This window comes from Myodes glareolus, chromosome 4 (assembly GCF_982192425.1).
Source record: "Myodes glareolus chromosome 4, mMyoGla1.1, whole genome shotgun sequence".
In the NCBI taxonomy this organism is placed as follows: domain Eukaryota; kingdom Metazoa; phylum Chordata; class Mammalia; order Rodentia; family Cricetidae; genus Myodes; species Myodes glareolus.
Genome location: NC_142029.1, coordinates 105,494,725 through 105,517,964, shown reverse-complemented (window position 1 = coordinate 105,517,964; position 23,240 = coordinate 105,494,725). Strand labels below are relative to the sequence as shown.

Sequence of the window (23,240 nt, the reverse complement as noted above, 5' to 3'; positions counted from 1 at the left end):
TTTAATTAATAATTTTTGTTCTTTGATGCATACCACATGAAGACCTGGTGCCTCTGGAGACCAGCCTAGGCTATATTGTGAGAGCATTTCTCATAACCCCCAAGACAAAAGTATACAATAAAGTATTAAAATTCTATGTATTTGATAATATAAAAAGCTGGGGACATGGCTCAGTGGTACAGCATTCGCCCACCTACCACATACACACACACACACACACACACACACACACACAGGAAAATGTAAAGAAATCCAAGCTATAGTTTATTAAGTAATATAAGAGGAATTCACATGTTGGACTCAATGTTTGGAAGAAACGGATCATCTCATGAACTGGTAGATTTATCAATAGAACTGTGATTTAGAGATTTGGACAGTCTTGTATTATATTTGATAACTGCATGTGGTGATAACTGCACTCCTACAATTCCAAGACTTGCAAGGTGGAGGCAAGAGCTTCGGGTGTTCAAGGTCATCCTCAGCTACAAGTCAGGTTGGAGGACAGCCTGTGCAGCACGTCTCAACGCCACCAAATAAAAACCATTGATAAGCGTTTTTCAGCATTGTACCCCCCACCCCCATGCCCACTCCACTCTGGTCCTTTCACCAGTCACATCGATCCCTGAGTTGGGTCCCATGTGAATCCCTGCCCAGAGGCTGAAAGCAAAACAGAACATAGCATCGCGTTTGCCTGCTTTTTTTCTGTCAGTCGCCAGGAGTGACTCAGAGTTTATGGTTCCGGACTGTGAGGTCCGCACGGGTTGTAAGGAATTTCGTTGACAAGGACGTACGGAGGTGGACGGGACCGTGGGAGGACTGAGGTCGCCTTGGCCATCAGCATCGCAGCTCGCCAGACCAGGTCTGCGGGAGCCTGCGCGCGGTGCGACATCGGGGAGCGTCGTAAAACTGTCGTGATGTGTTGGACTCTAGTGTCCAAACCGAGAAGGAGTCGCCCCCAGAGACCGCCTCATACACCACAGCCAATGCAAAAGCATCAGGATTTTATTAATTCTGTCATGACAGGGTCCCCCAGCATTCGGGAAGCTGAGAGACCTCGAATAGCTGGTACAGTCTACTTTTAAAGTGAAGGGGGGTTGTTCCTTGACCATTATGATTGGCTTGTTCGAAAAGGGCTAATACCAATAATTGACTGGAGAACTATTGTCAGATCAGATGAGGTAAGAGGTCATTTTGACCCCGTTTCCCAGGGGACTGAGTCAAAACATACATATGTGGGTAATTGTTCAGGAACTGAGTACGTGCATGTGTAGCTGTTAGGTCCTTGGTTCCCAGGGGAGGAGGGGAAGCACTGAGGCACAGAGGCTGAGAGGGTTTGGAATTGTCAGAAATGGCTTCAGAATTGTCTAAAATCTTACAATGTCTTGTCTTTGCCGCACGACAGCGATTGTTTTTTCCACTTTACAGCCTCCAAACCTTTATAATTTTCGTTCTTCTTTTTTAAACCACAAGAAAAAGGTATTTTCGCCGTTGGATATGTTGGATATGCGCCGTTGGAGCATCCCCGAGTGTCCTCCCGCCTCTTGGACCTGGAAACTGCCATGTGCATGGGTGAGCGCCGGGAGGGAGTAGGCGCAGCAGTTTGGATGTGGCTGCCTCTGCTGAGCACTGGGTCCCATGCTAAGCGTTGGGGGGAAAAATTTTAGGTATATATTGTATGTAGTTTTTTTTAATTTATATTGATTATATGTACAAATATGTGCTTAAGTGGTTCGAGAGGACCTTTCTGTTCTTAAGCAATAAACATTTTTGTTAATTTTTACCTTTAAATCGATCCCAATACATGCAAAATACTAAGAAATATAGACAATAAAAAGTAAGTAATGAGGGGGCTGGAGAGATGGCTGTTGTGTAAGAGAGCTCGCTGCTCTTCCAGCCGGCAGTTTCCACAACCTCCTGAATCTGTCCTCGGGATCCCGCACCCTCTTTCTAGCCCATGAAGGTACCTGCATACATGTGGTTTACACACACACACATACACACACACACACACACACACACACACGAATAAATTTTTTAAAACTAATTAATGATACCCCTTTGTTTTGTTTAACTTTGTTTTTTTGAGACAGGGTTACACAGAGAAACCCTGACTGTCCTGGAACTCACTTTGTAAACTCCTCAAACTCCCAGAGATTCACCTGCCTTTACCTCCCGAGTGCTGGGGTTGAAGGTGTGTGCCACCACTGCCTACCTAATACACTATTTTTTAAATAAATTTTAAGATTCATAACTGAATTTCATACACAAATACTAATTTCTGGCTAGCCATACTTCAGGCCTCAGTGATTTATATATTTGGTTGGGTTTTTATTTTGTTTTGTTGGTGGTGGTGTTTTAATTTTTGCTGTTTGTTGTCGTTTTGTTGGTGGTGTTTTGTTTTGTTTTTCAAGACAAGGTTTCTCTGTGTAGCCCTGGCTGTCCTGGAACTTGCTCTGTAGTCCACGCTGGCATCAAACCTGGAGATCACCTGCCTTTGTCTCTCAAGTGCTGCGATTAAAGACACACGCCACCATCACACAGCTAGTTATCATATTTTCATTTTTCAGTTGTGTGTGTGTGTGTGTGTGGAGTCTCTCCTACCACGTAGGTCCAGAGGATCAAGCTCAGCTCATCAGGCTTGGCTTGATCAGCTGAGCTGGCCCATCTCTTTGGCACTATTTAGCGTTTGTTTTGTTTTTACTCTTTTCGATGTTTGAGTCTTTTTGAGACAACATCTCACTATATAGCATTGGCTGTCCTGGAACTTGCTATGTGAATGAGGCTGGCCTTGAAGACCTGCCTACCTCTGCCTCCCAAGTGCTTGAATTAAAGGCTTGAATTAAACACATGGCCCTATTTATTCTTTTACAATTTCATACATAATATATATCTAAGGAGTGCCCTTTTTCTTTTTAGGGTGCTGAGAATTAATTGAACCTGGGGTTTCACACATGACAGACCAGTGTTCTACCACTGTCTTTGTTTCTTAATTTTAAGAAAGGACTTCTGTTTGTTTATTTGTTTTGTTTCGTTTTGTTTTGTTTTTTGAGACAGGGTTTCTCTGTAACAGCCCTAGCTGTCCTGGAACTAGCTCTTGCAGACCAGGCTGGCCTCCAACTCATAGAGATTCACCTGCCCCGGCCTTCCAAGTGCTGGGATTAAAAGTGTGTGCCACCACTGCCCAGCTCTTGAGAAAGGAAGAAGCTGAGGAAGAATCTATTATGCAGCATGTAACTGACAGGAAGATTAAGTATTCCAATAATGTAAATAGAGGACAAATAGGAGAGAGCATGAGAGGGACGTAATTTGACAGGTGGGATTGGTTCCAGGAACTAGAGTCAGTGAACACTAGAAAGCTCACCACATAAATTGCTTATGGTAATTCCCAGGATTGGCCAGTGTTTTATATTTGTAAACAGATACAATCTCTTTAGGTGGATTTGTTGTTCTTCTTACCACCCAAATCATGGTTCTCATTCCCTGAAAAAGACACCTAGTTCAATTGAACATTCCTGTAGAACTCCTTCAATATGCCCACACATCTGGAGATGGGGGTCACTCCATAGGTAACTACCCAGACCTCCTCCTACAGGGGAGTCTTTGAAGAGGCCAGGGCTGAGTGACATTCCTGTTGCCTTCTCTGTTTCCTTAAAAGTCTTCCTAATAAGGTAGCTGACATAGTGCAGCTTTTGGGGGGAAGGTGTATGTGTTTTACTGAGGATTGAACCTAGGGTTTCACATTCTGGGCATGTTTGTCCTTTAAAAAGTTGTTTACATTATTTATTGTGGCTATTACATTATTCTTACATTTATTTATTTGTGTGAAATTAAGTAGATGTGGAGGTCACAGAACAGCCTGGTAACATGCTTGTTGTACAAGTGTGAAGACCTGAATTCAGATTCCTGACACCCACATAAAAACACTGGGCATGGTAGCACACGCATGGAATCCCAGCACTAGAGTAGCCAGTCAGCTCCAGGTTATATAAGAGACCCTGTCTCGAAAAAAAAAAATTAAGTAGACAGCCAGGTGGTGGTGATACATGTCTTTAATCCCGGTACTCGGGAGGCAGAGGCAGGTATTATCTCTGAGTTCAAAGACAGCCTTGTCTACAGAGTGAGTTCCAGGACAGCCAAGGCTACAGAGAAAAACTCTGTCTGGGGCAGGGAAAGTGGTATTGGGCATGGTGGTACACACCTTTAATTCTAGCACTTGGGAGGCAAAGGCAGGTGGACCTCTATGAGTTTGAGGACAGTCTGGTCAACAGATTTCCAGGGCAGTACAGTGAGACCCTGTCTCAAAAAATTAAATAAAAAAGATGGAGAAGCTCCTGAGAAATACCCAGCATTGACTACACATACACATGCCTCTGACTGGTTAGATCAAGCCCACTAAAATATTTTTCCCATTGATAATTCACCTTAGGGCGCTAGAGATATAGTTCAAAACATTAGATGTGAAACTATGAGGGCCAGAGTTCAGATCCCAGCATATAATTAATCAGGGTATTGTGCAAACAGCCTAACTCCAGCTCTGGGGGGTAGTCTTTGTCTTTTGGCCTTTGTACGCAGATGAGCATTCTCACCCTCACACTTGTACACATACACACAAACATTAAAAACATAAACTGGGCTGGTGAGATGACTCATTCGGTAAACGTACTTGCTGTATAGATATGAGAACCTGCGTTCAGTTCCTGGATCCCATGGTAGAAGGAGAGAACTGATTCCTGAAAGGTGTCCTCTGACCTCCACGCAAGTGCCAGTCAACACACACATTCCACTTTGTTTAGGTCTCCACTTCAGGCTTTCATGACATTTGCAAAGGCTCTGAGTATTTATCATATCCTGTTATCTAGAAACAGATCAGAGATTGTGTGAGCCCTCCAGAGAAGGTGATCATGAGAGAGGGATTAGGAAGGTGGAGAAATGAGGTAGAGATCGTGAAGTCACATGTCCATCGTAAAGCAGTCACAGCACACTAGCTGATTAGTGGGTTCCTCTAGACCTCAGCTGGCTCTACAGTCAGCGAAGAAGTGCTCAACTCTAACACATCCCTTTGCTGGGTAGTGTGCAGAGAGATGTGGCAATCCACTGGAAACACACTTTGAATTTGTGGCATTTTCTTTATTTGTTCAAAATCACCCAAAGGGGACACTTTGCTCCATCTGGGACTCGCAGCTTGAGGTTGGCTTCCCCAGGTGATGCCTGCTTCATATTTTGAGCATGCAATTTGCTGATATTCTGCTATATATCTGTTGTTTCCTTTTATCTGCTCTATAGTAATTCTATGTTTGCTTTTGTTTGTTATGTACTTAATAACCTCATTCCAAAGCAAGAATAGAGCTTTCGTAGATCATACTCCGGCTGGACAGAACAGCGTGCTGCGACTGAGGACTTGATCTCTCTGAGCTGATACTTCCGTACATGTAAAGTGAGACCATTCCAGTCTTCCTGGTGGGCTACATGGCTTACAGAGTCTTTTCCTGGCCCCAGATGAGTTAGAGCTGCTCTGATGTCTGGCAGTAATGTGTTTATCCAGTCAGGCATGGTGGGGCCTGCTTATAATCTCAGCACTTGAAAGTCAAGTAGATCAGGAGGTCAAGGCCAACCTAGGCTATGGAAAACCCTGTCTCAAAAAGAAGAAAACAAATAGGGCCAGCAAGATGGCTCAGTGGGTAAAGGGCACTTGCAGCCAAACCTGGTGACCTGAGTTCAACGCCTGAAACACACATGGTAGGAGAGAACAGAGTCTCCCATGTGTGTGGTATAACATTTCTACAACTCTATACAGACAATAAATAAATATAAAAGTTTTATTTTTAAAATTATTTTTGATTTATTTGTGTGAATATTTTGCTTCCATGTATGTTTGTATCATGTGCATCCTGGAACTGGAGTTACGGATGGTTGTCAACCACCATTTGGGTGCTGGGAATTGAACCTGGGTCCTCTGCAGGAATAAGTGCTTTTAACAGTGAGCCATTTCGACAGCCCTAAAAGTATTTTTTAAAATAGTGTATGTATCTGATTTTTCTCAAGTGTATAGGATTTTGTGTATCTGACACTAGGATCAATGAACTGAAGAACGTGGAGGAGAAAGATAGGAATTTCCGGGTTCTTACACCTTCTCTTTCTTCCAGGTTGTCCCTGTTGACCCAGTCTGCCTTGAGGAAAAGAAAAAGGTAGCCCACCGCCTGAGAGATTTTTATCAGGTATGCAGACTGCCTCACAAAATGCCGAGTGTGCTGCACCAGGTCAAGTGTTTCCATCCAGGTAGATGTGACTCTGCAGACTTCACAGAGCCAACAATCAAGGCTAAAACCCCAGTTGTACTTCCCCAGGGGTAGCTCCACACTCACTGGTGCAATGTTACCTGAAATTCCTTCCACTCAGGATCTCAGTAACTTCTGATTAATGTCGATACTCACGGTGACACTGGTGTGTTTGTTATTTTGCCAAGTATTCTGAAAGAATTTTAAGGGGAAAGAGCATATCTTTTGTCTGCTGTGTGTGGGAGAGTGAAGCTCTTGGTACAGCACTTGCTTACAGTTGCCTCTAATGCCAGCTCCAGGAGACCCGATGTGCTCTTCCAGCCTCCATGGACACCTGCACACGTGTACACACAAAAGCACACATACACATAGTAAAAGTAAAATTTTTTAAAAAAAAGAAATCGAAAATCATCCTCTTTGGTAGAGACAGCAGGATCAAGAGTTCAAGGTCATGATCAGCTACAGACCAAGTTAGAGACCAGTTTGGGAATATGTAAGATTATTTTTAGAAAATGCTGGGGCTGGTGAGATGGCTCAGCAAGTTAAGACATTTGCTGGAAACCCTGGAGACTTAAGTTCCCATGAACCCACATGACAGAAGGAAAGAACTAAAGCCGCAAATTGTCCTCTGACCTCCAGTATTTGCTGTGGTGGGTGGACCCTGCCCCCCTCAATGAAATAAGTTCATTTTTGTTTGCTTGTTTTAAATTATGTGCGTACTTGCCTGTATGTATATCTATACCATGTGCATATCTGGTACCTACAGAGGTCAGAAGAGGGCATTAGAACCCCTGGAACTGGAGTTAGGGGACTCCATTTATGATGGTTTATGAGCCGCCATGTTGATGCTGGGATGGGAACAGAATCCAGGTCGTTTGCAAGACCAACAAGTGCTCTTAGTCACTGAGTCATCTCTAGCCCCAAGAAACAAGTCCTTCCCGCATCTCTGGGTTTGTCGTTGTTTTCGAGACAGGGTTTCTTTTATGTATCCTTGGCTGTCCTAGAACTAGCTCTGTTGACCAGGCTGGCCTTGAACTCACAGAAATCCACCTGCTGAAACAAGTTCTCTTTTGTAAAAAAAAATCCTGAAACCGGAGATGACTCAGTGGGTAAAGTTCTTGCTGTGCAAGTATGAGGACCAGAGTTCAAATCCCCAGCACCCATGAACATGCCAGATGGTTGTGGGAGCATTTAATTTCAGTAACTTGTAATTTCAGTCCTCTGGAGGCAGAGCCAGGATCTCTTCAGTGAGCCTGCTAGTTAGACTAGCTGACTAAGTGAGCAGTGGTTTCAATAAAAGACCCTGCCTCAGTATGTTAGTTTGCGAGCCATTGAGGAAGATACCCAATATTGACTTTTTGCCTCTAATACACATGTACCCATATATTTGAATACCTATACACACATGGATACACATTACACACAAAAAAGTATAATTTTTTTCTTTTTATTTTCTTTTTTTCTGTGCTTGGAATTGAACCTAGGGCCTTGAATATTCTCAACAAGCACTCTACCACTAAACTGTTATCTCCCAACCCAAAGACTGCTCATCGAACCCTGTTTCCCAAGTGTTAGGGAATAGAGAGACAGGATGTTTGTTTAGTTGTGAGAAGGGTCACTAAAGCCATATATCCATAGGAAATGGGCAGTGACCGTGGACAGGGAGATCTCCTAGACCACCAGTCCCTGAAGCAAACAATGGAAGTCCTCGGATCTCGTGTCTTAATCTATAATGAACATTGGTAACTTGTACTCAGGATGGCATGTATATGACTTAGGACTTGGTGACCTTTGATGATGTGGCTGTGGACTTCACCCAAGAGGAGTGGGTTATAATGGATCAAGCTCAGAGAGACCTCTACAGAGAGGTGGTGCTGGAAAACTACCAGAACCTGTTCTCAGCAGGTAGGACTGCCACCCACCCTCTTGGCCTCTTAGGGAGGATGATGTTCTGGGCACACTGTGGGATCAGTGGTCTCGATCTGAATACACTAGGAATAAAGAGACACATTGGGAGGAAAGTATTTTTCCAGACAGGGTTACTCTGTGTAGCCTGGCTGTCCTGGAACTTTTTTGTAGACCGGGCTGACTCAGAGATTAAAGGTGTGTGCCTCCCCTGCCCAGCTCAATTTTAATCATATTTTTGTTTGTTTTTGGTTCTTTTTAGAGTTTTAATTTCATGTGTATGGGTGTCTTCTTTTTATGTATATATGTTCAGAATTCACGGGAGGGTGGTAGATCCCCATAAAGTTGGGTTAAAAATGGTGTGAGCCATTGCTGGGTTCAGTTCTAAGAACCGGGTCCTTTGGAAGAGCAGCCAGTGCTGTTGACTGCTGAGCCAGCTCTCCAGCCTCTCAATAGTGTTTTGAGTTTCAACAGTAAAACTAGTATGAATTTCTATTTTTTTTCCCCAGTTTTACAGATTGAAAATTTTTCCTGAAATCTGAGTATAGCGGTTGGGAATGTGGCTCAGTTGCTAGAATATCTGCCTGGCATGCATGAAGTCCTGGGTTAATCCCTTACCACATAAACTGGATATGGCAACATATATCTGTAATCCTATTACTTGGGGTGAAGACAGGAATCTCAGCTATGAAGCCTGGCTAAGCTTAAGCTATATGGACTCGTTTTGGTTTTTTTGTTGTTGTTGTTGTTGTTTAGTTTTGTTTTTGTTTTGTTTTTTGGTTTGCTTTTGTCTTGTGTTTTGTTTTTTGGAACAGTTTCTCTGTGTAACAGCTCTGGTTCTCCCGGAACCCACTTTGTAGACTTGAACTCACAGAGATCTGCTTGTCTCTGCCTCACAAGTGTTGGATTAAAGGTCTATGCTACCACCGCCTGGCTGCTACACAAATTTTTATATTCCCCTCCCCTGTAAAAAAGAAAAAAGTCAGGTGTGGCAGGCTCCTTCTGTAACTCCAGCACTCGAGAGGTTAAAGCAGGACTATCACCTAGAGTTTGAGGTCAACCTAGGCTACATGGGTTCAAGGCTAGGGTGGGCTATGTAACAAAACCCTATCTCAGAATAAATAAATAAGTAGAAAAGAAATCAAGGGGGGAGGGGAAATCTTTTTTCAGATTTTTTTTAATTTTAAATGTATAAAAATACATCATGCATGCATGTTGTTGGATTTTCTTTTACTCTAGCCCACATTGGAATGGCAAAATGTTGTTCGTTGTTTTTTCTCTTTTTACTTTTTAGACTCTGGGGTCTCGCCACCCAGCTCCCAAATAAATCACACACACAGAGGCTTATTATTACTTATAAATGCCTAGCTTTAATTTGGATTGTTTCTTTCTTAATTTTTTTTTGTTTTGTTTTTTTGATATAGCATTTCTATGTAGCTTTGGAGCCTGTCCGGGAACTAGCTCTTGTAGACCAGGCTGACCTCGAACTCACAGAGATCCACCTGCCTCCACCGCTGTTTCTTTTTTATTTTTTTCAGTTTTTTAATTGATATTTATTGAGCTCTACATTTTTCTCTGCTTCCGTCCCTGCCTCTCCCCTCCTTCCTTCAATCCTCCCCCAAGGTCCCCATGCTCCCAATTTACTCAGGAGATCTTGTCTTTTTATACTTTCTATTTCCCATGTAGATTAGATCTATGTAAGTTTCTCTTAGTGTCCTCATTGTTGTCTAAGTTCTCTGGATTGTGGTTTGTAGGCTGGCTTTCTTTGCTTTATGTTTAAAAACCACCTACGAGTGATAATTGTCTTTGTGTCTGTTCTTATGCCAGTACCAGGCTGTTTTCCGTACTGTGGCTACTTGGCTTGTTTCTAACCAGCTTTTCTTTACCTAAATTATCCTGTCTGTCTTTTCCTCACGGCTTTTAATTTTCTCTATTTCTGTACAACTTTTCTTTCTTTCTTACTCTGTTGCTGGTTGTGAAGCTGAGTGGCTGGCCCCTTCTTTTCTCACTCCTTGATCTCTCTTCTTTGATCCCTGCTTTCTCCTTCTATTTCTTCTCTCTGCCTGCCAGCCCCGCCTATCCTTTCTCCTGCCTTGCTGTTGGCCATTCAGTGCTTATTAGACCATCAGATTTTAGACAGGCAAAGAATCATGGCTCCACAGTTAAACAAATGTAACATAAAAGAATGCAACACATCTTTGTATCATTAAAACAAATGTTCCACAGCGTAAACAAAAATAACATATCTTAAAATAACATTCCACAAGACACACATTGCCCAAGGAGGTCAGAGGAGGCATTAGATGCCCTGGAACAGCTGTGAGCTGCCTCAAGAACAGCAAATGCTCCTAAGTGCTAAGCCATTTCTTTAGCACCCCACTCCATCCCTTTTTCTCCAGTAGGTACTCTGACTGGCCTCGAACTTGCTACTCTAAGAGAGCCACCAGCCTGTCTCCCGCCCACGTGCTAGAAGTAAAGGTGTATACTACCACACTTGATTCAAGAATCATTCTTACCTTAGATATTAAGACACTAGCTAGCCAGGCATGGTGGCACACACCTTTAATCCCAGCACTTGGGAGGCAGAGGCAAGCCTACTCTACAAATTAAGTTTCATGACAACCAGGGTTACATAGAGAAACCGTCTTGAAAATCTGCTCCCCCCCACCAAAGACACTGCTTCAGCATGAGATTTTTTTTCTTTCCTTTCATAGAGTAGGGTCTGCCTTCATACCCGTGCTGGCCTCGTGCTCTCTGTACCTAAGGCACACTGGCCTTGAACTCACTGTCTTCCTGCCTCCTTCCAAAGCTGTGATTTCGAGGATGTGCCATACCTGGCTTGAAAACTTCTCATATTTTTATTTAAATGAAGCATTTTATGTTTGGTGTGGCCTGATTGGCAGCGTCGGTGCCACACTGTCTGTGGGGCAGTTACTGAGTAGACAGTGTTGCTGTTGAAGGGCAGGGGATCTGAGTAGTGAGGGTGCACACAGTGTGGATCTGATGGACAAAGGGGTGACTTCATCCCATGGTGGGGTGAGTAGGAAGCTGTGAGTTTTCTTCAGCTACTAATAGAATTTTGCAGTTTAAAACTTAGAAATTATTTCTGGAATTTTCTATATAATATTTTTGGTTTCCAGTGGATGGTGAATTCCATAACCTATAGAAACTAATATTGGAGCTATGGGGTGATTTTTATAATGTATGTGTTTACATGAATGAAGGCACGTGTGCCATAGGGCATGTGTGCAGGGAAGTAAGAGGGCAGACTCTGGTGTCAGTCCTCACCTTTCATTTTAGACAGGGTTTGTTGTTGTGTACTTGCTGCGTACACCAGCCTATCTGGCCTGTGAGTTTCTGGGTTATCCTATTTCTGCCTCCTATCTCTTCATGAGTACCAGGATTATAGATGCTGTGTTACTGTGTCTGGCTTTTACATGGTTTCTGGGAATTTGAACTCAGGTCTTCATGCTTCTATAGATCAACTTTATCCATTGAGCCTTCTCCCCATCGCCTACAAGGTGGTTTTTGTCCCCCACCCCAGACGGTGTTCTGGAGCTAGCTCTCGCAGAGCCCAGCTCCTGGCGTCTGAATCTCAACAAGCCACTGACCTGATGAACCTGACCCTGATCTGTGAGATGCTGCTATAACTTTTTCCCTTGAAGAACAAATATTTTTGTTTCACCCTGTTTTCTGTTTGACTGAGTGTTAATGTTTTGTTAATGTGTAAGAGCTTTAACTTGGGGTTTTTTTAGGGTTCAGAAACAGGTGATCTACATGCTTAGTCCTTCTGAAGCATTTCCCATGCATTCTTTAGAAACAGCTCTGCAGTGCTTGGAGAAGCGGCACAGACTTTTACTCTTAGCACTTGGAAAACTTAGGAGGGCAGGTTGGCCTGGGCTACAGAATGTAAAATTCTTTCTCAACAACAAGAAAAAGCAGAAGCTAGAGTAATGACTCGGTGCTAAAAACACTGGCTGCTTTTCAGTTTCTATGGGGTTCAGTGGCCTCTTTTGGCCTCTAAGGGCACTTTCACATCGGTACACACATGCACACAAATAAACATTAAAATAAATCTTTAAAAACAGGGAGGGGGCTGGAGAGATGGCTCAAAAGTTAAGAACAATGGCTACTCTTCCAGAGGACCAGTGTTCAATTCCCAGCACACATGTGGCAGCTTACAGTTGTCTGTAACTCCAGTTCCAGGGGATCCAATGCCCTTTTCTGGCCTCTAAGGGCACGACACACATGTGGTAAACAGACATAGTATGCAAGCAAAACACCATATGCAGAAAATAATAATAAAAATAAACAATAGTATATAATAAAGATGATGATGCTTGTTGGCTAGAGAGCTGGCTTACAGGTTAAGAGCACTTGTTGCTCTTGCAGAGAATCTGGGTTCCCTTCCTGTCACTCACAAAGTGGTTCACAACCATGTGTAACTCTATCAGCCTGTGCCCTCTTCTGCATTCCTCGGACACCAAGTACTACATGGTGTACATACACACATACATACATACATACATACATACAAAACACTCACACATAAAATGAATAAATCTAATAAAGAAATTAGAAAGAGGAAAAATGTGTGTGGGGGTGATAAATGCTTCAGGGCAAGCGTGAGGGTCTGAGTTCAGTTCCTCAGTACTATTAAAAAAAGCCATGTGTAGCAGCTGCACTGGTACGGGAAATTGGAGGGTCCCTGGGGACTTCCTTGGGCAGTTTAACTAAATTATTGAGCTGCAGGTAAAATGTGATTATGTTTCAAAAAAATTATGGATCCAGGAAGATGTAGTGATTAGTGCCTTTAATCCAGCACTTGGGAGGTAGAGGCCAGGAATCTCTGTGAATCTCTGTGAATTTGAGGCCATCCTGATCTATTTAATAAGTTCTAGGCCAGCCAGGGCTACACAGTGAGACTCTGTCTCAAATCTAAAACAGAAAAACTACATGTGCTGGTGTGCTCTTATATTCCCAGTGCGTGGGCAGCGCAGGAGCTTGGGGATTGGTTAGCCAACCTAGTCTTCATCAGTGAACTGCAGGGCTAGGGACTCAAGGATATCCTAGAGATGACTCAAGAATAAAGCGTTTGACTGTACCATCATGAGGAGCACAGTTTGCACCAAAAACCCATGTGAAAAGTAGGCAGGTACAGGGCTGCCTGTGATTCCCAGCATTCAGAAGGGAGACAGGAGATCCCCCTGGAAAGTTGGCGAGCTAGAGTGGCTGTAGCTGATGGCCCTGGATGCCTCAGTATATATAAAAGGTGGGCAGTGGTCAAGGAAAACACCTGACATCAACTTTGGACTCACACACGTGTGCACATGTGCACTCACACCACACATGCACACACAAAGGGAGGGAAAGAGGGTACTAAATTTACCGTTAATGGTTTTTTTTCTGTTGAATATGAACCACATCCAATAATACATTTTCCTTCTTTGTATAGGATGTGACGTCATCAAACCCAGTCTGATCTCATGGTTGGAGGAGGAAGATTTACAGGAAGTGCAAAGAGAAGGTTTCCAGGATGAGTAGTCAAGGGGAAACAGTTGTGATCAGGAAGTTCCTTAAGTTTGGCAATAGGATGAAGGGTTTGGGGGGGGTTGTTTGTTTGTTTGTTTGTTTTGTTTTTGTTTTCTTCCCTGTGAGTCAGGGTCTCACTGTATAGCCCAGGCTGGCCCCTACAATATTCCCACCTTCCCCTTCTGGATTCTGGGGTTGTGGATGTACACCACCACACACAGCATAATGAAACTTTTTTTTGTCTATAATTAAAACTTTATTGAAAAACTGACACCAAAATAGGAGATCACTGTTGTATACTTTATAAAATCAAACACAGCTACATTGTCTTGGTAGAGTCACTAAACTTGGTAAGGCTTTCTGTGAAAAACGCAAACTCAGGAACTTGTATAGATGATTAGTGTTGCTTTCTTCTAAATGAACAGCCTTCTGTGAGCCTGGCTTTTCCTCCTGTTGGCTGGCACAAAACTGTTGAACAACCTACACAAAGAACCACTGTCTGAGCATGGCTGAAAACTGTAGTAATCTTGTAGCAGCCTGGACATTTCACATCCATGAAGTAAGAATTTGGGCTCTGAACCAGCCGTTTCTTCTTATGTTTTTTCTTTTTATCTTCCAAGGAAGGGTGTAAAAGATCTCTAGCCAGAGGCATGGTGACAGCTTGGCCAGCACCGGCGCTCCAGATCTCTGAGGTGAGGTGCTTGCTGGCGAGCGCTCGGCTACAACTATGAAACTTTTTTTTCAGCATTAAAGATTAAACCTTGAGCTTGCTTAGGAACACTCTTACTCCTGAGCTACAGCTCCAGTCTCATAACGAAACTCTCAGATACAGCTGATCTCAGAAGGTGTCAGCCCTTTCTCTGAGAAGCAATTCTGGATTTCTTACACTTTGCTCAGACTTTTTCTGTGGCCCCACAAAAATGCCTGTTCTGTTTCTTATTTGTGATTTTGTCCTAATCTGTACTGAGATCTTTCCTCATCATCATCCCTGATGATGCTCTTTTCCTTTCTCAGTTTTCATTTCTAAAAAGCAGTTTGTAGTTGGGTGGTGGTGCACACCTTTAATCCCAGCACTCAGAAGGCAAAGGTGGGGGAGTTTTGGGTTTGAGGCCAACCTGGTCTACAGAACAAGTTCCAGGACAGCCAGGGCTACACAAGAGACTCTGTCTTGAGGGGAAAAAGAAGAAAAAAAAATTGTAACTCTTTAAAACTATGACTCATGTTTTTACCCTTGCCAAGTTTTAACCTATTAAAATTATCAAAATTTAGTTTCTTCCTTTTTGTAGTTTTATTTATTTTGGTGGGATTTCACACTGTAGTCACGGCTGGCTGTAAACTCAAGAGTCCTTCTGCCTCAGCCCACACTATCACCACACTGGCAAGCCTTCTCATGTTCTATTCCTGCAACACACCTCTCATTTCTAATCTGGATTCTGTTTTGTTTGTTTGTTTGTTTTTTAAAGATTTATTTATTATGTATACAACATTCCTTCCTTGTGTGTCTGCAGGCCAGAAGAGGGCACCAGATCTCATACAGATGGATGTGAACCACCATGTGGTTGCTGGGAATTGAACTCAGAACCTCTGGAAGAGCAGCCAGTGCTCTTAACCTCTGAGCCATCTCTTCAGCCCCCTGGATTCTGTTTTGTTTTTATGTCTCTTTTAGAATGGGAGATGCAAGGCACTTTAAGGGAACAAACTTCTAAGGTGATGCAAATGGTAAGATTAACCAAGGATGTTAACAGTTCCCATGCTCTGAAAGACTAGAAATCCACTGTGGAACTGGGTGGAAATTAGTGGCATTCACTCAGGATGATGTAGGTAGGGGAGCAGCATTTTAAGCCAGAAACACTCACTGTAACAGTGTCTGACCCATCATGAAACCAAATCCTTCAAAGTTCCCACAAGTGCACATCCTACGTGTGTAACTAGACATTGAATTAACTTTTTATTGATTCTTTGTGAATTTCACATCATGTATCTCAATCCTATTAACCTCCTTATCCCTTCATAGCTGCCCTTTGCCCTGGTTATCCTCTCCCCCCACCAAGATAAAATAAAATTTAAACAAAAAAAAATTGCGGAAGCTGTAATATGGCTCAGTGAGTCACACAGTATACCCTTTGGTCCATACATCTTTACTTGCAAGTGTACATTGCAGTAAGTCCCTGGTCTGGCTCAAGGCCTCCGGCTTCTGCTACACTATAGATACGGGTGTATAAATATAGTCCCTCACTGGGACTGCTCTTGGATACTCTGTTGTTGCTCTGTGTCATTGAGATGTTGCCCTGCAACTTTGGATCTGTAGAACTAGCCCCTTCACATGCTCCAGCAGTTCATAGATAGGTAGACATTGGGGTAAACCAACTCATAGCCCTAGTTCTGGGCCTGGGTGGTTCTGGGCTGGGCTGGGCTCCCTCATCCTCACCACCAGGGCTAGCTTACCCAATGCAGCAGGTAGCAAGGAGTGGGGCTAGTTCTACTTTCACTCCCTTGGGGACCTGCTCACCTGCATCTACACCACCAGGGCCAGCTCTGCTGTACTGCCCAGGTAAAGTGCAGGGCCAGCTCTCCAGCTCTTACATCCCTGAGGCTAGCTCTCCCACCTGCCACAAGTGGTGAGGGGAAGGGAAGGGCATCTTTCTGTCACCCAGGATACCACAGGGCAGACAAGGAGGGGCAGGATCAGCTCTGTTATTCTTACACCATCAGGGCTGGCTCACCCATGCCCCTGAAACAGGGTCAGCTCTACTATGCTGCCCAGGCAAGGTGCAGGGCTAGATATTGAACTTTTAAAGCAGTTTATTTATCTGTGTTTTATTTATGTGTTTTGTGTGTGTGTGTGTGTTTGTGTGTGTGTCTGAATGCGTGCACGCACGTGTGTATGCATATACTCATGTGCACACTGGCATACATGTACCAGGGAAGTTTATGCCATGGCCCTCTTGTAGAAGTCAGATAAGAGCTTTTAGGACTTGGTTCTCTCCTTCAACCATGTTGAGACATCATCTTTTTTGTGTCTGCTACCGCATAAACTTCTGTCCAATTCTCCTGTTTCTGCCTTCCATCTCAAAGTGGTAGTGCTGGGATTACAGATGTGTGCTACTGTATCTAGTTTGGGGGTCAATCGCCCATTGTCAGGCTTGCATGGCAAGAACTTTACCTGCTAAGCCATCTTCCTGGCTCTTTAAAACAATTTTGTAACATGCTTAACACTTTTTAAACACTTAAGCTGATTCTAGCATTATTGTTCTTTCAGTTTGATTACAAATCACTTTAAGAATGTCATGAAAATGGTAAAAATCATAATCATCTTCTAGTAATACATTAAAAAAAAGATGGGGTCTCATGTAGCCCTATCCTCAGATTTGCTATGCTGCTAAGGATGGTAGCTCCTGACGCTCCTGTCTCCATCTTCTACATGCTGGGTTATAAGTACACTCCATGCTAGCTCTGAATAATGTACTTTAATCATTGTTCATTCATACAGAGAAGATGCAACGTTGTTGGGGACCTCCAAAATTAATTTATAGAAATTTCTTGTATGACTATGAAAGAACTGGGATTTAATCTATAGAAAATTAATGCAAATGAGAAACATTTAAGAGAAATAGAATTCTCCTTTGTAAGAGAACTCTCTTTGGTACCTACTCTGAATATGGTGAATTTGGGGTACCCAATCTCTACTTAAAAGTTTGGGCTTCAGAAATTCTACAAATATGCATCCTCATATATGTAACTCTGCTTTAAGAGTCTTAAAAGAATTTTATGAAGACATGCATGAGTCATTTCAAAGTTAGAACAGATTATAAGTGATTCTTTCATTAGGATTCCTTCATTCAACTAGGAAAAAAAGCAGCAGAAATTGTATACATGTAATAAGAATTTTAAGTATCTAATAATGTTCCTGTCTTTATAAGGATTGAAATCCTTAATTTTGAACAATACATTAATTATATTTATTTTTTCATCAACAGGCAGGAAGACATAATGCTTTGGAACTCTGTGATTATATGCAATATAAAGATATCTTCAGAGAACATTCATATTTTAAAAGGCATATGCAAACTGAAAATTCAAAGAACACCTGTGACTCTAATCAGTATGGAAAGCATGTTCCCACTCTGTATAAGGAAACACCTATGAGACAGGAATTTTCTGTGTTGAATCTGTATGCAGGAAACTTTAGTCTGACCCCAAATGTCACTCAGCAGGAAACAGGCTTGCAGGACAAACCTGTTGAATGCACTACCTTCCTTAGTCAGTCATATTTTAAGGCATGACATATATGAGAATCTATAATGGGGAAAATTCTGTGAATTGATTCGATTTGCAGGAGATTTTACATGTCCCACAAGTGGAGCTCTGCCTATTCAAAAGTATACCATAAAAGCCTATGAGTGTAAGACTTGTGGGAAAGTCTTTGGGTATTCTTCAAATCTTAATAGTCACATGCGGACCCACACTGGGGAAAAACTTTATCAATGTAAAATATGTAGGAAATCCTTTACTACTTCTTCAAGTCTAACTGAACATTTCAGAATTCATACTGGAGAAAAAAACATATAAGTGTAAGAAATGTGGAAAAGCTTTTACCAAGCACTCGGGACTTTCTACACATGTACAAACACATGCTGAACAAAAGTCCTATGTCTGGGAGATCCTTCACTATTTCTTCAAAGATGATTGACCATTTAAGAATTCATACTGAAGAGAAACCCTATCAATGTAAGGAATGTGGGAAAGCCTTCCACGCATCTTCCTACCTTCATAAACATCTAAGCACACATACTGGAGAGAAATCCTATAAATGTGATAAGTGTGGGAAAGCCTTCCACACTTCCTCCTACCTGTGGAAACATGTAAGAACTCACAGTGCAGAGAAACCTTATAAATGTAGGGAATGTGGAAAATCCTACAAAAGATGTTATCTATTGAATGAACATTTAAAAACTCATATGGTGGATAAACCCTTTAGTAAGGAGCCACCTGAAGAAATCACCATTATAAGATGGTGCAGGTGGTCCTGCAGCTTGGAGGTAAACAAATCCTTTTGAAGTTGCCGAATGGGCCTTGGCCTGCATTTGCATAACTGAGCCTTGGTTCCCTAGCCTATCCCGAAGCCCGGGCATCAGCAGAATGGTATTCACCAATCAGGACAGTATCCGAGTCCCTCCACCCTAGAAAAGCAGCTGCCTCTGGGCCTTTTGCTCTCTCTCGCTTCCTGCTCTCTCAGGCTTTCTGCTCTCTCCCCCCCCCCCCGTTCCCCCCGCTCTCCCTTCAACCGAGAGGCTCCAATAAAGTGTGATCAGAGAAGAATCCTTGATTTCGTGGTAGTTCTTGCTTGCTGGTTGAGCAGCGCGCCACACCCTTTGATTGCAAGGCATGTGAAAAGTCTTTTAGAAGTTCTGCATGCCATAATAAGCACATTCGCCTTCACACTGGAATCAAACCTTATAAATGTAAGTATTGTGGGAAAGACTTTACTGTTTTTTCAAGTCTAACTGAACATTTAAGAACACACACTGGAGAGAGACCCTATGAATGTAAAGAATGTGGGAAAGCATACAAAAGGTGTTATCTGCTGACTGAACATGTAAAAACTCACACTGGAGAAAAGTCCTTTGAATATAAAGTATGTGGAAAACTCTTTGGAAATTCCTCTTGCCTTAATAAGCACATTCGAATTCACACTGGGTTAAAACCCTATAAATGTACGTACTGTGGAAAAGACTTCACTGTTTCTTCTAGCCTAGCTGAACATGTAAGGACTCATACAGGTGAGAAGCCCTACAAATGTAAGGAATGTGGAAAAGTCTTCACAACATCCTCAAACCTCTGCCACCATGCACAAATTCATGATAGAGTGGTTTCCTCCAAGTATCAAGAATGTGGGAAAAACTACAATAAGTTTTATCGACTAACTAAACATTTATAAATAAATCTGACCAAAAACTCTTTGAATGGGAAGAATGTCAAAAGTCCTTCAAGAATTCTCCACATCTTAATCATCATAATGGAATTTACAATGGTGAGAAGCCTTATTAATGTAAGAAATGTTGGTTAGCCTTCAAACCAATCTTGAAATGGTTACTTGAACACATGAAAGCTCTCTTGTTCTCAAGATGCCCATGAATTTAAGAAACATGAGAGCCACTGGAATGTCATCAAAGTGCACTAATGTGTGAGCTCACCCTGGAGCCATATAATGTCCCACAGAAAAGCCCGACTTCCTGGACACTTGCTAAATGCATAAGCTCTTGCAGTGGAGGAACTTGTATGTAATATGGAGAAGTCATTCTGCCAAATTCTTAACATTCACTGTGACCTAACAGTGGAGATGATGCAGGTAAGAAAGTTGCAGTCAGTATCTTCTACATACTATCCTTCAGTCTTTAATAAACATGCAGTTTATTAAACCAAGAGAAAATGAGTGCAGAGTATATTAGAATTATGATCACATCTTGAATTATGTGCTGACAGAGATAGGACCTTCTGATTTTTGTTGATGTTTGAAGCAGCCTAAGCTAGACTCAAACTCAGAGGATTGCCTTGAACTCCTCTTGATCCTCCTATATTCACCTCTTGAGTATTGTGATTACAAGAGTGTAGCGTCACACCCGGTTTTTATCCAGTGCTGGCGAAAGAAACCAGAGCTTCGGGCATCCTAGGCAAGCACTTTACCAGTTACATCCTTAGCCCCTTTTGGGTAGTTCTCATATTTATTTTGGACACTTGTGATTCCACCATTCCCACTACATCATTGTGCCTTCCAGGTTGTTCCGCACAAAAAGTGAACTTCCAGAATATTAACTAATAAATCTGTTGTCTGGAGGTTAAACTAGGATTAAACTTTATATATACCATGTATTCTACCCTGGAGCTGTACCCACACCCTCAAATCCTATTTTATATATAAAACAAGTCCTTCTCTATCACACCAGCCAGCTCCCAAATAAACACACACGGACATATTATTAATTATGAAAGCTTGGCCAATAGCTTAGGCTTATTTCTCATTAGCTCTTATAACTTAAATTAACTCATTTTAATTCATTTGCATGCTGCCACATGGCTCACGGCTTGTTACCTCATCTCCTATGGGTCATGCTTGCTCCGAGTCTCCTCACAACTCTGCCCTTCTTGCCAGCATCCTCTGTACCCCAAAAATGCTGCCTAGCTATTGGCCATTCAGCTTTTTATTAAACAAATCCGAGTGACACATCTTCACAGTATATAAGAAAACTATTCTACAGTATTTCCCCCTATTTGTTTAAAAAGGAAAGGTTTTTAACTCTAACATAATAAAACTATATACAATGAGAACAATTATCAGGTATTATCTAAATAGGAAAGGTACTAATTTTAATAAAAGAAACTATATACAATAAAAATAATTATCAAGTAAGAATTACATTTACAATGTCCAGTCCACTTGTATTTGACAAATTTAGAGAAAATACTCCTTATCTATTCTCTCTTGATGAGTCCAAAGTTTTGTGCCTAATTTTTTTCTATCATGACTAAGGAAAACTAACTATATAGTCTTCAATTCCATCAGAGACCCAAGAAGGACATAATGCCTGAGTAAACAGGAAGTATAGGGCAAACAACTTCCAAAACTGAAACAACAGAGCCATCTGGCTGTCTGGACAGTCACCCAGGTTTCCTCTATAACCTTTGGCCTACAGGCCTAGAATATCTGACAGATTTTTCTGTGAGACAGGAGTTTTGAAAGACTGTCCCACCTTGATTTGGCAAAGGTCAACAGTCACTTTTCTGTGTGTTCTGCATATATATTCTCCAGTTGTCATGATCCACCTGCAGTAGCTAACAGCCAAGTTTGGAGTTCAATACAGTTCTCTTGGGAGTGAAGGATGAGATAGAGTCTTGCTCTATCAGCCAAGTTATCCTAAAGTTAGCATGAACCCATGCTAACCTCAAGCTTGTGACAATTCTATCTCAGCTTCTCAAGTGTTGGGATTACAGGCATGGACAACCATGCCCAGTTTTTTTTTGTTTTGTTTTGTTTTTTAGTTTTTCAAGATATGGTTTCTCAGTAGATATGGAGCCAGTCCTGGAACTTGCTCTGTGGTTCAGGCTGACCTTGAACTCACAGAGAGTCACCACTGCCCAGCTAGGTTTTTTTTTTATTGTTTTGTTTTTGGAGGCAGAGTCTCACCATATTGCCCTGACTGGCCTAGAACTCCCTATGTAGACAATACTAGCCTCCAACTCATACAGATCTGTTTTCCTTTGCCTTCTGAGTGCTGAGATTAAAGATATGTACCGCTATGTTCAGCTTTAATGTTGTTCAATTATCTTTTGGAGGACTGGGGATATAGTTCAGTAGTAGAATGCCTGCCTTACCTGCATGAGGCCCTCGATTTGATCAACAGCACCACACACACACACACACACAAAAGTTATGCTTTCATAACTATTCTTTGTAGATAAAAAGTGAGTACAAAAAGAAGTAAATTGAAGAAAGATGAGTGAATAGCTAGTAGTGGGGAATACCATCCACAATCATAGAGAAATCTGACACCGAGAATGGAAATATTCCTGTAACATCATGTAGTGTAGGGAGAGTAAGAATTCTGAATTTTATTTTTTCTCTTTAGATCTACACCACCGACTGGCAACACAATCAGAATGCATTGCAGAGTCAAGCTACAATAAAACTGACAATAAGCCACCTTTGGGATTTGTCCTTCTGTGAAGTATGTACTGTAGAAACAAACTCTTAGAATTTAGTAAGAATGAATGTGGTTGACATCATGTTCTGCTATATTGCAAACCATGTCTAGCAATTCCTGGATGTGTCCTATGGGTGCTGACACCAAGATCAGCACTAGCAGGTTTCAGTCTCAGTAACCCAAATTTGTGTATTTCTGATGCTTGCACAACTTCAGGTTTTGTCCTATAAAGTCATCAGGGCTGTGCCACCCAATGGCTCTTTCTGTGGCTCATATTCTAGCCAGAGTAGCAGTGAACTGACACAAGCTCAACAATAAACCCCAAGTGGAAGAGACCTGTACATCTGTGGTTGTGAATTTGCAGTGAAGAATGTGTCTTTTTTAGGTATGAGTTTGCTGTTTAACCCATGTGTTGCTTTTAATGCTGACACTGACACCATAAATCAGCAGATCAGTTTTGTTTGTTTTTCCCATAAGAAGGGTGTTCCTATGTAAGCCAGACTGACCTCAAATTTGTAATCCTACTGTCTTATCTCATAAGTGCTGGAATTGTAAATGTGTACTGCCATATTGATTCAACCTGATGACTGAATTAATAATTAAATTCTAAATGCAGCTAGGTCATAATTATGCCTAAATATGATATAACCCACATACAACACATAAATTATAAGTTTAGAATAGGTGGCAATATCCCTTGAGAGACATTCTTTTTTTTTCTTTTTTTAAGATTTATTTATTATGTACAGTGTTCTATTTGCATTTATGCCTGCAGGCCAGAAGAGGGCGCCACATCTCATTACAGATGGTTGTGAGTCACCATGTGGTT

General features: G+C 42.0%; 2 protein-coding genes and 1 pseudogene across 6 annotated transcripts; 2 read left to right on the top strand and 1 right to left on the bottom strand.

Annotated features, from left to right (window-relative positions):
* Positions 1 to 902: 902 nt before the first annotated feature.
* On the top strand, positions 903 to 18,281 carry LOC125408272 (zinc finger protein 426-like). Of its 4 annotated transcripts, none has more exons than XM_087905841.1 (7): positions 903 to 1,178; positions 1,471 to 1,569; positions 6,144 to 6,215; positions 8,054 to 8,180; positions 13,636 to 13,707; positions 15,221 to 15,431; positions 17,690 to 18,281. In XM_087905841.1, the coding sequence occupies exons 2-6, from the start codon at positions 1,495 to 1,497 to the stop codon at positions 15,283 to 15,285; spliced, it is 411 nt and encodes a 136-aa protein (XP_087761967.1). In that variant the 5' UTR covers positions 903 to 1,178; positions 1,471 to 1,494; the 3' UTR covers positions 15,286 to 15,431; positions 17,690 to 18,281. The 4 variants fall into 4 exon arrangements, with proteins under 4 accessions (XP_087761967.1, XP_087761968.1, XP_087761969.1 ...); XM_087905842.1 differs by having other exon boundaries at positions 904 to 1,178; positions 13,636 to 14,404; XM_087905843.1 differs by lacking the exons at positions 13,636 to 13,707; positions 15,221 to 15,431 and having other exon boundaries at positions 904 to 1,178.
* On the bottom strand, positions 14,110 to 14,364 carry LOC125408273 (small ribosomal subunit protein eS27-like). Its single transcript, XM_048446405.3, has one exon. The coding sequence runs from the start codon at positions 14,362 to 14,364 to the stop codon at positions 14,110 to 14,112; it is 255 nt and encodes an 84-aa protein (XP_048302362.1).
* Positions 18,018 to 23,079, top strand: LOC148122416 (uncharacterized; annotated as a pseudogene). The gene is made up of 3 exons (XR_015737750.1): positions 18,018 to 18,673; positions 19,072 to 20,061; positions 22,337 to 23,079. The product of XR_015737750.1 is annotated as an uncharacterized LOC148122416 (transcript).
* Positions 23,080 to 23,240: the final 161 nt, after the last annotated feature.